Below are 14821 nucleotides of genomic sequence, written 5' to 3'. Positions count from 1 at the left end.
AAAAGTATTCACTCACCCATCCAAATAATTGAAATCAGATGTTCAAATCACTTCCAAGGCCACAGGTGTATAAAAGCATGCACCTATGCATGCAGACTGTTTCTACAAACATTTGTGAAAGAGTGGGTCGCTCTTAGGAGCTCAGTGAATTACAGTGTGGTACTATGATAGGATGCCACCTCTGCAACAAGTCCAGTGAAATTTCCTTGCTCCTAAATATTTCACAGTCAACTGACAGTGGTATTATAATGGACGGACTCTCTGCTCTGCTCTCTGTAAGAACCATTAGCATGAGCAAACAAGCTAGCTCTCGGTGCAGAGCGAATAGACTCATAACAGGCTATTGTAAGGCTAATGGCTCATGGCAGGCTGTAACATGAACATGTACGTCATGAACAGAAAAATGAAAATGCTGGAATGCGTTTCTGTCTGCAAAATTCAAGTTTCCGTCGCTGCCAGTGAGGGAGTAAGCGCACGCTCGACGGATCGACTATTTTGGTCTACGACATGGATGTCAACAAACGGTATGTAGCTGCTTGCACAAACACACTGTTTTAACCACTTTTTTATTCATTGTGAGTCATAAACGCTACAGTGCTGTGTTCTTAGGTGTCTGCTGATGTTGCATATCTTTTGGGGTGAGATTTGGAGCATGTTAAGACGCTTAAAACACAGTGTAAAGTTCTGACCCCATGCTGTTAGCTGTCAATGCTAACTCTCCGTTCACGGAGCTCTGTAAGAGGTGGACCAAAAGTGTTCGCGTTTTCGGTACTGGCATGTCAAGGGTAGCTTGAGCGATAAAGCTGCATGTTGAAATCGACCGACGTTCGATGCTCAGGTGCATAGTGTGCAGAGCTACAAACTCAGAAATGATTTTTGTCTTATTCGATATATTTTCAGATAAGACTTTTAAAAAGGTCGAGGTCACCACTGAAAAGACCTCACAACTGGTTCAAAAGTGAAAGTTTGATTTCTTTCAGCCAGTCTCCAAGATGGTGACTCACAGTTTTAGCTCTTGTCTCTGTGCTTTACAGCTGTGGAATGTCCAATTTTACTTCCATGACGATGTCAAGGAAGATTTTTATGGTAGTTCACATGGTTAAATATTGGAGGTTTTATATGAAAAAATAGATACATTTCCCCTGCTAGTTTAACATGTCAGTGCTTTGTGTGATCACTGCTGATTGAGGGTTTGACACACTCAAGTCATCACACTGTTACATTTTTACAGTCACCACAATCTTAATTCCCCAGACTAACTTTTTTTTACTACGAGCTCTGTGGCCCCTAACTGGACATTTTAGGAGCACAATCACAAAATTTAGGAGCGCACACCATATAATCAACATGCAAAGCAAATATTCACATTTCTCCTAATTTTTACTGTATTGCTGATAAATACTTTGATAATATATGCAGGAATTACACTGCTTGTTTTAAATTCTCTGTCACATTTTATTGTAAACTTTTGAAGAAGCAACACGAGAAATAAGGTGCCAGTGCAGTGTCAGTCCACATACCCTCTTACACACCTTGGCCTGCCACCTGTAATTCCAGACTTCAGATCATTTGATTTGCCCCTTCCAGGTAACAGTGTAAGAAATAAATAAATAAAAATAAATAAAAAAATTTTTTATTCGCCTGGGTCTGAGGTGTGTCTCAGTGTTTGTCACCAGAACAAACTCTACCTGGTCAAACAGCCCCCTGGTTCTTTTCCACAGCTTACTTCCGTGACAGCGAATATAAAAACGGACTTTTTAGGGCATTTTTTCTTTGCATAATATGAATGGTCAATGTAAGAAAAAAATATTTTTTGGAATTAAAACGCAGTCCTGAAGCATAATACCAGAAAACAACTTGCGGCTGATTTGACCAAGCAAACGCGAACCACGGCTGGCTTGACCGCAGAAGAAAACGAGTCCGAGTTTTTACTTTCGGTTCAACATAAATGACACAAACTTGTAAAAAAGTTTGAATCTCACATTACTTTATCATCTTTTGCTTACCTTTCTGAAAGACTCCGAGCGAATTAAAGAAAAGTAGTAGAGCTCCGAGTCCCATCTCGGTCAAAAACATCTCATGTTTGACATTTCCTGTACAGCACGTAACAGGAGATCTTGCTTCGTCTTCCTCTTCCTTTACACCGAGAGATGCCGGGGCGTGATCTGCAAACCACTTCCGTATTCATCTTCTTCAGTTTAATGGCAGATCGCAACCCCCAAAGAAAAAAACAATATACAGACAAACAGAAAATAAAACAAATCTAAATAAAGAATCAATTATATCAGTCCTGTGCTAAAGTTTTAGGCATGGGCAGAAATCAAAATTGAAGTTTGTTAATAGTTTATTTTCAATCAACAAAATGCAGTGGGTGAACAAAAGAGAAATTTAAATCAAATCAATATTTTTTTCACCCTTTGCCTTCAAAACAGCATCAATTCTTCTGCGTACACTTGCACACAGTTTTTGAAGGAACTCGGCTGGGAGGTTGATCCAAACCTCTCGGAGAACTAACCACAGATCTTCTGTGGATTCGGGCTTCCTCAAATCCTTCTGTCTCTTCATGTGGTCAGGACTTCTTCTTCTTCTTCTACCTCTTCTACGTTACGCTGAAAATAGTTCTTGATAACATTGTCTGTATGCCACCCTGGTTCATATATCCTACTACGTAGTTCATTGCGCTCTACATCACATTTGCTACCTTTCCTAACATGTTCAACAATTTCAGCAACCTCACAAACGTCACATTTATCCGACACACTCTGCCTTTACATGAAGACTTGATTTTAACGCTGTAGTAGCGTCTTCCCTTTTCATCTGCATCCCACTTCTTCTGCCACGAATCCCTCACTGCCTTCCTTATTAATGATTTGGCCTCAACTTTACCAAAAGGGACTTTCATTATATCATCATTATTTAATTTCAGTGCTCTTTAAGCAGCCTCTTCTGCTTTACTATATTACTCTACTCCTTAGTAATAAGCAAGGCACTCCTGCTCACACGCCGTTTGCATGAATATCTACATTACGGCAGAATGCAGGAACAGTACAAACAATGTTCTGGGGACATTTTCTTCCCCCTCTGAGAACAGCTTGTTTATTCAGTTCTGGAAAAAAGTTTGTATCATTACCTCATTGATATTGTTATATTCAAATTCTGAGTTTGAATTTCTCCTACAAAACTACGCAGTGCCCCTTTAACAAAGTATTTTCATAGATCCGCATTCCTTCATTTTTCTCAGGTGATCGTTGCCTTAAGTTCACGTTATCTTGATGTATCAAAGGTCTTTACTTAATTATATTTCCATTTTCTGCTACTTCAAACTTCAACTACTCCACACATTAGATATTAAATATCCTACTTTTTACTTCACTACATTATTTGATAGCTTTAGTTACTCTTTACTTTGCAGATTACATGCTGCATCAGAGCCAAAGAACATTTTTAAGTTCATGGTTCTGATAATCAGATAAATACTGGATACCAGCTGCAGGTATATAATCATTGAGCCATAGTTTACAGACATACATTTAAATATATGTATGATTTACTTTTACTTTTGATACATTTAATATCTGGCACTTAAAGACTTTTAATCAAGTTTGATTTTTAGGTAGTTCACACTGAAAAGTCAACATCCTTCCTTCCTCAGACATCCTCAACTCTTCTTCTGTAAATCTGAGAGCAGCAGGACCTCCAGTGGACATTCTGTGTCACTGCAGCACGTGTTCAACACACTGCTGGGATCACTTCAACTTATTATTACAAGCAATATTAATATTTTTTAAATCAAGGTCCACCGGAAAAACACCCTGTATGCCAGATTACCAGTCCAGTCCTGTCTGGAAAAACATCAACATATGACTTAATACTTTCTGTTCTGAATGTTAGTTTGTATGTTGAGGTGAATATTCCAACTCGGGCATTACGCTCTCAAAACTCAGGGCTCCTGATGGTTCCCAGGATCAAGAAGAAGTCAGCTGGCTGCAGGGCTTTTTCCTACCGGGCTCCTTTCCTCTGGAATAACCTCCCAGCTGACATCAGACAATCTGGCTCTGTTGACGCCTTTAAATCTAAACTCAAAACTCACTTCTTCAATTTAGCCTTTAATTAGCCCTGATATCAATTGTAATCTTCTCAGTGGGTCGGTGTCAGTCTCAAATGAGTTCCTATAGTATTAGATTACACTGTGCTGCCGATGAGAAACAATCTGTTTATTCTGATCAAGATTGCATTTCTCTAACCTTTGTTTTTGTTTTCTGTTCCCACAAGCTACAAGCTGTGTCACTCTCTATAACTTTCTCCTCACCCTCCTACTCTTCTCTCTCCTCCTTCTCTTTCTCCTCCTCCCCTCTTTCTTTCAGGCTCCCTTCTGATGGACCACCGCCCCTGGGACCATCTACCGTTTCCGGACTCCAGCTGCCTTGAAATACAGACTAATCTGGATCGTCACAACCCGGGCTCTGCTGGATCATTGCTCTCCTCTATTTCACTATCTCCTCATATCTATATGCCTGTAAATCTGGATCCCTCTCTCTGTCTATTACTAATTATCTTGTGTGGCCTGCTCTATTCCAGGTCATCATGGTGGACAGGAGGTCGTGTGGCTCGGGCTCCACTTGGTGATGCCTCGTCCTGCTCGGTCGTCTCCTGGATCCACTCACTTTACATAACTTGTATCAGACTTTCTGTTGATGTAACTTGTAAACTGTGAATTGTTGCTCTTTTCTGTACACGCAACATCTATTGCATGTCTGTCCATCCTGGAAGAGGGATCCCTCCTCTGTGGCTCTTCCTGAGGTTTTTTCCATTGTTTTTTTTTACCCTGTTAAAAGGTTTTTTTTTTCCATCAACATGTCAAATTTTTCCTTACTCGAATCGAGGGTCTAAGGACAGAGGATGTTCACTGTACAGATTGTAAAGCCCACTGAGGCAATGTGATTGTGATTTTGGGCTATATAAATAAAATTGATTTGATTTGATTTGAACAAAATGAGCAGTGAAACAGATTAGAATCATAATTCACTACATGTCATGTTCTTTGTAATGTACAGCAGAAATGACTTTACCGTAGAGTTGGAGGCAGGTTGTAGCATTCAGATCATCACCAGGATCAATGTTGAACAAACAGAGATAGCAGCCTTCATCTTCTTCTGTCACGTTTCTGATAACGATGGAGCTGTTCTGCAGTCCAACAACTGTAAACTTTATTTTATTTCTGAAGGCAGGATTCACACCTTGACCATATTTTTTGTGGTAAGAAATAAGATTCTTCATTCCCTCTTGTAAATGCTTCCACCAGGTGACCTTAACAACATCTTTAGACTGCAGCAGCTCACACCTGAAACCAGCTTCTTCTCTGACAGCTGCCATCACAGTCCTCTGTGTTCGTATCAGATCTGTCAGACCTGCAGGACATGACAGATTATTAGTACTGTGATTGTGGTTGCTGGTTTTTTTTTTCTTTAAAAATGTGACACAAAACATGAATTATAAGTCAGTAGTGCATTGCCTGTAGGAAGCATGTATTCCTATAGAAAAGTGGGAGGTTAAGTAACTTTTTCATGGATGGCCAAATGAGGCTGTGTTTGAAGGTGGGACGTCAGGGATATAATTGTTTTTTGACTACTTTTGATTATACCATTATATTTCACCTTAAAAACGATTTACCTTGCCTTGTTTGGTGTAATTATTTTCAGCACAACCTCACATGTGTGACTGTACAGTTATTTTTTCATTTTGACATATTATATTAACACAATGGACCTAAAATCACAAAATAACATAAAATAGCAGGAAAAAGTTAGATTTTTTACTGTGAAAACCACAAATATGTTTAATGAACCAACTGCATTATTTATAATGCAAATATAAATTGTTGTTTGCTAAATTTGTGCATACGTTTTTGAAATTTACAAAGTTATATGTAACTATTTACATTTAAATGCAGGCAATGCCTCAGGCTCAGGGCTCAGCTCATTCCTGCCTGTTCCACATTCCACAGTCTCCTCATTGTTCTGACTCACAACACAAAAAAACGACTACACTACACATTAAAAACACTATACCAAACACTACATAACACACTAACTACACACTCCAAACACACTATATATCACAAATCTCTCAACTCTCAAAACTCGCTCTGTCTGTCGCTGTCTGCATCACCGCTGGCGTCCCTCACACAACTTCCTGTTCCTCAACAACCAAACTTGCTGCTTGGACACTTTTGTGACAAAAGCCCGTTTTTACCGTCTCTTCCTGCACCAGACAGAAAGCTAACGTGACGGCAATGTTCGCGAAAAAGCGTGGCAGACATTGTTTACCCTAAGTCCGGTTTTGGACGTGGCGGTGCGCCCGGTCCGTCGCCTCGGGAGGTGGGCCGTGTGGGCAGTGTTGGGAAGATTACTTTGGAAATGTAGTTGGTTACAATTACAAGTTACCCTGTTGAAAATGTAATAGTAGTGTAACTATTTCAATTACTTTCTCAAAGTAATGTAACTAATTACATTTGGTTACATTATGATTACTTTTCTTAATTTTGAATGAAATCTCTCAACTACTAAACATTTTCACATTTTAAGACCTATAGTGTGATAAACCTTTCAGTTCAAAAGGTTTAACCATATATTATGAGTCTGATCTTAGGCCTGTAGGCGAAGGAGGCTCACTTCCTCACTAAATGGAGCGACAACGGGCTGATTTCAGCCAACAGGAGCAGGTTGTTTTAATGGAGAGAGTATGAGCGATACAAAAAAGCCTGATCACAGCCTGAAGCAACAGTGTTGCTGCAAATATGACAAGAGGAGGCTGATTTTAATTTCTGACAGCTCTACATTGAGCTGCTTTTAAATATGAAGCTTTAGAGCAACAACAACTGTTGTTTTAAACTGTGTTTTATATTGTTTTCATATATTTCACTGATCGCAATTATAAAATGCCAGTGTGTGTTTTATTGAAAGCGAGGCTGGTGTGCGTATGAAAATAGGTTACAGTGGGTTTATTAGGTGCTGTAGCTACAAGCAAATCTCATGTTGTCTCTGTACAAAGACCTTTTTAAATGTGAGAAAACAGAGTAGACTACTCAAGATTTGCGTTTGGGCAACACATAACAGGCGAAACAATTAATTTATTCATGGCCACATTAAGTTAAATTATCTGTCCTGCTGCGAGCGCACAACTTTCAGAGGTGACTGACTGTATATAAAAGTAAGTAGGCTATAGCCTAATAAATGACCTCCTGACGCGAGTCGATCATCAGCTGAGCAGCGTATCCCCTCAGCTGTAGGCGGAGACCTCAGAGAGAAAGTAAACAGCAGCGGATCAGCGCGATCTCTCCCTCCGTACAAATGCTCCGTTCTGATCCAGCTCCACTGGACTTTCAAAGTAAAGGTGACGTCAGCTGTAAATGAGTTAAATAGTGACACAGCGGCGCTTTTATAGACGATTTTATGATTAAACTCTGAACAGAACCTGGTCGGGACCAGGTTGTGAGCTAAGTATAAGTTACCATGGTGATCTAGTCGGGTTAAAAGAGAGCCACCTTTGTAATACAGGGAAGCCTGGCTTCTGTCTGTATTAAGTGTTTTTTGTATTTCCAGCCCAGGAACATCTTGTGCGCCGCCGACACTGTTGCTGCTGAGTCTGACTGCCGCCGTGCGGTTTGTAGGTTGAGTCGAATAGCACATGACCAGAGAGAGCCAATCACAAGCGTCAGTTTTGGAAGGAGGATGTTGATATGAAAAAAACTAAAAACAAACATGAATCCAGGGGGGCGAAAAACTATTTGATAAATCCGAGCTTTTGCAGCGATTTTTCAAATGTAACTTAAGTTGTAATCATTGACATTTCCAAAAGCAACTGTAATTTAATTACATATTTTCTCCCAGTAATGTAACGGATTACAATTACGTACATTTTGTAATTAAATTACGTAACGTTGTTACATGTAATTCGTTACTCCCCAACACTGCGTGTGGGTTGGCTAGCAGCTAGCTACACACGAACATCCACAGATTCCGATTCCACTTTGTTGTCCGCACGTATCCGGATCTCCTCAGACCCGAACAGACTCGGTCCAGACTTGTTTAGTCTCATTAATCCATGACAGTTAGTTCAGATGCACAGAGCGGGACCAAACCGCCAATCCCGGTCCAGCTCGCGCTGCTGCAGGTATAAATCCGCTTGTTTCTTAAGGTGTGTCGTGGAGTTGGGCTCTGTAGTGATTGGCTCACGTGACTGTGGTGGCTACAGTTGACCATGCTAGCGGAATTTGTAAAGCATTTATGAAATAATTTATTAACGGTATCATTGTAGTCCAAACAAATCCGACGTCGCACACCCTCAAACCAAGCAGCAGCCATGTTGTAAGTCTCAGGTCAGTCTGATCCTGATATGCGGAGATATTTGAGGAACACACACAGACAGACACAGACAGACAGAGATTCCTTGCTTTTATAGAGAGATGTGAGAAGGTAGAAATAGACTTTTACCTTTATATTCAGATTGAACAACAAGAATCATAGAAGGACATTTAGTTTCAAAAGACTTCCTGCATATTCTACATTTTTAAAGTTTTGTAAAATAATGCATGAAAAACATGAAACACATGAAAACAAATATAATATTAACTTTATAATAAAATATAATCTTAACACTCTGTTCAAGATCACTTTCTAGTCAGTGATATACTCCTAACAAATAATCAGATTTTTTAAAAATTAAGTATTTTAACACTGTGCTTGTGGATGAATTATTTTTTCATAGTTTAATTGTGAAAATGTGGTGAATTTGACGGGTTAACATGAACTAAAAATAAAGCTAAAAAAAAACCAAGTGATGAATCATGATTCTTTTTCCTTTGCAATATAAATTGTGCAACAAAATATAAATATAATCGTTATCAAATGCAAAACAACATTCAAATTAACCGCGTCAACTGCGCGTAATGACGCAACTGGATTAAACCAATATACTACATAATAAATATACTACATAATAAACAATAAACAATAATACACTGAGGAGTCACAGCTGTACTGTACAGAAATGACGTCACATACAGATGTATGAAATGCGTGAATCATCTTTGTCTTACCTCTGTGAAAGACTACCAACACACACAACAGATGAACGACTGGTCTGCGCTCCATCTCTGCTACAATGAACCGCCTCTATTTAAATCTCCCAGCTGTCACTGCGGGCTGCAGGCGACTTCCAGGTAAGCTGATCCCCGACGGGGGTCACGTAAACACTTATTCACCGAAACATTAAGCAACCAGACACAAGAAACAAGCCTGCAGGCTAAACTTATTATTAAATGAGAACTAAAGACTGTTATTTAATAAGAAATGACTAATTCACTGTTAAATGTGATTTTAACAGTGCGTGACGCCTGGCGCACCCTACCCCACCACACAGTGGTACATCCCGACCAATCAGGGAGCAGTACATGGATATGAACTAGTTTATTACAGATTGCTTTCGGTTCTGTTAAGACAGTTAAATAACGTTGTAGAGAACACAAAGATCATATTGATTTATAAGAAACATTGATTTGTTTTATCACTTCAACGCAGCACTTTCACACATTTATTAATATTCAGTACAGACTGTAATTTCATCAAGTTTCAGTTTATTTATAAAAAATGCAAAACCAGCAGTACAGTTATATACATTTCATTTGAACTAGTGTAAAATATATCACAGATGTTACAAAACACTTGTTACGGGAACAGCAGCCTTCATCTGGTTCTGTCACAGTCCTGATCACTGTGGAGCTGTGACATGTTGTCTCACTAAACTAATGATGGAGCGACTTAAACAAACAAAGGAGTCACTGAGACACTGAGGTTGTCTGACACGCTTCCTAAAATAAGTCACTGATATTCGAAAATAAGTTTCAACACATGATAAAATGCACACTCATAATCAAAATACACCGACCCAGCCCCCCCTCTCTGACAATGAGAGATGAACAGCTGCCTATATTAACTAATAAACCCGCCCACATCCACGTCACCCACTAGCCCCCTTCTCAATATGACCACATAAAAAAATATCAAAACCAAAACACACAGCAAAAGATAACAATATCCCTTCACCTTGTAACTAATAGAAAAAATCCTACTAATTCATTTGTGGCTCCTACAAATGACCACAGCTGCAAACTTAGGACACAGTTTAGTTCAACAGAAGATCGTCTTCGTGACCTGTTGTTGATATCGTTAAACACAATTCATTATTGATATTCAGGATGTAAACAGTCTCATTTGACATTACACAAACTGATTTACAGGAGCATACAAATAACATTAAAAGACATGAAAAAAAAAATACAAAATACAAATTTGTATTAAAATAAGAATTAAAAACAAGTAAGAAGATATCAAGAAACAAATTATTAAAACAAGTTAAGTAGGCTAAAATAGAAAAAGTTTTAAAAGAGACCAGATTAGAAAATAAAAATCACAGTGCAGGTCAAACCTTTAAAATTGCTTCAGTGAAAAGCAGCTGCAAACAGAAAGGTCTTCAGTGTTGATTTAAACGAGGTGAGACTCAGAGCAGACCTGCAGTTTTCAGTTTGTTCCAGATCTGTGATTCATAATAACTGAACACTGCTTCTCCATGTTTAGTTCTGACTCTGGAGACTAAAAGCAGACGAGTACCTGACGACCTCAGAGGTCTGGACGCTTCATAATGTAGCAGCAGATCAGAAGTGTATTTTGTATTTTGGCCTGAAACCATTCAGTGCTTCATAACCAACAGCAGGAGTTTTAAATCTATTCTCTGACAAAGAGAAAGTCAGTGTAAAGATGTGAGAACTGGAGTGATGTGATCTACTGTTTTGGTTCTTCAGCAGCAGCTGTCTGATGAGTTTTTTTAGAGAGTCCTGTAAAGACACCGTTACAGTAGTCGAGTCTGCTGAGGATAAATGTACAGACAAGTTTGTCCAAATCCTGCTGAGACATAAGTCCTTTTATCCTGGATATATTCTTAAGGTGACAATAAGATGACCTTGTCACAGTCTTAGTGTGGCTGCTGAGCGGAGACTGTTAGTCGTTCTTCTTGGCTCCAAAAACAATTATTTCAATCATTGCGCGGAATGCATTGTGTGAGTTACAACATAAAGAAAAACTGTTGCATTGTCCTTAAAGTTGAGTCATTCCTGTACAGATGTTCCAGTTCTCATCACAGTCAGGTGTGAGCATCTGTATCCACATCTGACTACAGAAGTGTTTAAATCACTAACTCATATAATGATGGAACATCACAGGTACAGAATTAATGAGTTTGTGATTTAAACACTTCTTTACTCAGACCTGTGTTCAACACATCATATCAGTCACGTCCACATTCATGTCCATAAATGTAGCACGCCAAATGTTGTAACTGATCTCACACAGGTATTTCACAAATGTCACCGTATTTTAGGGCAGTTTTGTTCTGCCACCAGTCTTGTGGGTTTTTTTGTGTCAAAATAGTTGTTGGCGAGTGCCAGGCGATGGTTCTGGGCTTTCACTTCCTTCTCTTTTCTCAGATGCAGTCCGTTGCCTTAAGTGCTGCTTTTCTTGACACATCAAAGGTGTTTCAGTCCTTTAGTTAAAAACAACATAAGAGTCAATTTCATCAGTCTGAAGCAACAAAAAACATTTACGAGAAATCAATAAAGGACCTTACTCTTGAGTGTGTGCAGTTGTTTTTGGTGGTGTCATGATCTCAGAATGTCCTTGTGTCTGACTGAAGGATGAAGAAAAGTCAGTGGTGAGCAAAAACATATAAATCTGGTGTGATTGAAAAGATCGAACCAATCATTACCTAATTAAATTATACAAATGATGAGCTGAAAGTTAAGAATGACCTGCTTCTATGTCTTCGTATCAGCAGGACTGTGATGACTGCTGCAACACAACAGAAGGGCAGCACCACAGACAATGTAATGATGATGGGGAAAAGTGTGTTCTTGGTCCCAGAATCCTCTTGGAAACCTGTCAGATAAACAGAAGACATGAGTTTAAAGTTGTCATCATTCTATAAATCAGTGTGTGTGGAAGTGTTCCTCACCTTCAGCAGGAATCATCCTGACCTCCTCTTTCTGAGGAGCAGAGAGCACTCGCACTGCACATCTAACCTCTGTGTCCATGTGATGGAGACGAGTCAGCACAGCTGTAGAGGTGACAGTGACTGTACCGTTGGTGTTGTTCACACTGACGGAGCTGTTTCCAGGAAAGTGGACGTTGTCTCTCAGGACAGTTAATGTCACTGTGGGAGCAGGTCGACCTGTGGCCGAGCAGGACACCACTGTATCCTCAGAGCCTGATTCTCTCACATGGAGAACGGGTTCATGCAGCTCTGAACACAAAAGATATTTAAAAATGTCACATTCATGATGTCGTAGCAAAGACATCAACATATGATTTAACACTTTCTGTCCCGTATGGGGAGATGAACATAATGAACAGTGAAACTGATTAAAATCCTAATTCTCTACATGTAGTGTTCTTTGTATTGTACAACAGAAATGACTTTACTTTACCGTGGAGTTGGAGGCAGGTTGTAGCATTCAGATCATCTCCAGGATCAATGTTGAACAAACAGAGATAGCAGCCTTCATCTTCCTCTGTCACGTTTCTGATGGAGATGGAGCTGTTCTGCAGTCCAGCATCTGTAAACTTTACTTTATCTTTGAAGTCAGGATTCACATCTTGACCATATTCTTTGTGGTAAGAAATAAGATTCTTCATCCCCTTGGTTAAAATCTTCCACCATGTGACCTTAACAACATCTTTATGTTGCATCAGCTCACAGTTTAAGAGGACTTCATCTCCTTCAGCTGCAATCACAGTCTGCTGTGTTCGTATAACATCTGTCAGACCTGCAGGAAGAGAAAGTTTCAGAGGTGAGGCTTACAACAATGTTTGTGTTCACTGGCCAGAGTGAGAACAACGGAAATATGTTTTCCCCTTTATAATTAATCTGCTATATCAAAATGTTAATTTGTGTACATGTGCTCGTGGACACATTGTTCTTCTGCACTTCAGGTGTCAGAAATGTGTTCTATTTAAATATCAAACATCATGGTCTGTGTTGACAAAGCTTCTTAGAATTCTCTCAGAGAGTTTCATAAACTTGCCTAAAACCGAGTCTGAGCTGAGGAGTGATTTAACTCTGAGAAAGGAAGCAACTCTTGTGAGCAGGTGTGGTCGAACACTTTGCTTTTAAAATAATTTTAAAAGCTGTGATTCGTATGTCTTCCTCACCAAGAAAAAGGCAATGGAACATTTTTCACTTTGCATTGTTTATTTACTTGGGTTAATGATAACAACACTAAAAAAAATCACAAAAAACTGGTGACCCCAGAGTTATTAAGATATAGGCCTCTACCAAACAGTTGAGAAGTCCCTTAATGGTAGGGTGTTTTTCCCTTTTCTCCTCTCTTTTCGGGGTGGTGGTTTAGAAGATGAGCTTGCTGAGGCAACCTCTCCCTCATCCATAGAATCAAAAGAAGTGTTCCCGCTTTCTTCTGCTTGTGTGGGCTGATAATCAGGATCATCTACACTATATTGCCAAAAGTATTCACTCACCCATCCAAATAATTGAAATCAGGTGTTCAAATCACTTCCAAGGCCACAGGTGTATAAAAGCAAGCACCTAGGCATGCAGACTGTTTCTACAAACATTTGTGAAAGAGTGGGTCGCTCTTAGGAGCTCAGTGAATTACAGTGTGGTACTATGATAGGATGCCACCTCTGCAACAAGTCCAGTGAAATTTCCTTGCTCCTAAATATTCCACAGTCAACTGACAGTGGTATTATAATGAAGTGGAAGCGATTGGGAACGCCAGCAACTCAGCTTAAAGGAGAACTTCGGTCGATTTCAACATGCAGCTTTATCGCTCAAGCTACCCTTGACTAGCCAGTACCGAAAACACGAACACTTTTGGTCCACCTCTTACAGAGCTCCTTGAACGGAGAGATAGCATTGACAGCTAACAGCATGGGGTCAGAACTTTACACTGTGTTTTAAGCATCTTAACATGCTCCAAATTTCACACCAAAAGGTATGCAGCATGAGCAGACACCTAAGAACACAGCACTGTAGCGTTTATGACTCACAATGAATAAAAAAGTGGTTAAAACAGTGTGTTTGTGCAAGCAGCTACATACCGTTTGTTGACATCCATGTCGTAGACCAAAATAGTCGATCCGTCGAGCGTGCGCTTACTCCCTCACTGGCAGCGACGGAAACTTGAATTTTGCAGACAGAAACGTATTCCAGCATTTTCATTTTTCTGTTCATAACGTACATGTTCATGTTGCAGCCTGCCAGGAGCCATTAGCCTTACAATAGCCTGTTATGAGTCTATTCGCTCTGCACCGAGAGCTAGCTTGTTTGCTCATGCTAATGGTTCTTGCAGAGAGCAGAGCAGAGAGTCCGTGATGATCGAAGCTGTTTCTGAAATAGTCACGATGGAGAGCTTGTCTGATGTCGAAGTGGAAGACATTGACGATGAACCTTTTGAATTCGACGGCAGTCCATATGTATTCGTACCGGAGTATACAGATGAGGAGTTACTAGCACTAGAGAACGAGAGAGCGGAGAGAGAGGCGCAGAGAGCGGAACAGGCAGAGACGGCTTCACGGCCAAGGACATCGGCGACCTGGTGGTGCTCTTGTGGATGTTGTGTCCAAATGGATACAGAAGAGGAGAGCCTATGCTGTAAGGAGTGGGACATCATACAGCCTACTGTGTCCCAGGATAGTGCACAGTGTGTCACCCGCACAGAGTTCATACGGAGTTTGCACGTCTGTTTGAAGGACGA

At 39.9% G+C, this 14821-nt stretch overlaps 1 protein-coding gene across 2 annotated transcripts in view; it reads right to left on the bottom strand.

Moving 5' to 3' along the window:
- LOC115576582 (OX-2 membrane glycoprotein-like) overlaps positions 1 to 14821 on the bottom strand; it is a 34105-nt gene that overhangs the window by 2135 nt on the left and 17149 nt on the right. The window contains exon 1 of one of the 2 annotated variants that reach the window (XM_030409111.1): positions 2007 to 2109. The exons of the other annotated variant lie outside the window; for it this stretch is intronic. Within the exon in view, the coding sequence (XP_030264971.1) occupies positions 2007 to 2076 (70 nt within the window). The 5' untranslated portion in view covers positions 2077 to 2109. Of the gene's footprint in view, positions 1 to 2006; positions 2110 to 14821 lie in introns of those variants that run through there. 2 annotated transcript variants of the gene reach the window in all.

This window comes from Sparus aurata, chromosome 24 (assembly GCF_900880675.1).
Source record: "Sparus aurata chromosome 24, fSpaAur1.1, whole genome shotgun sequence".
NCBI classification, from domain to species: Eukaryota; Metazoa; Chordata; class Actinopteri; order Spariformes; family Sparidae; genus Sparus; species Sparus aurata.
Note: the sequence above shows the minus strand (reverse complement) of the source record. Positions and strands in the feature narration are given on the sequence as shown.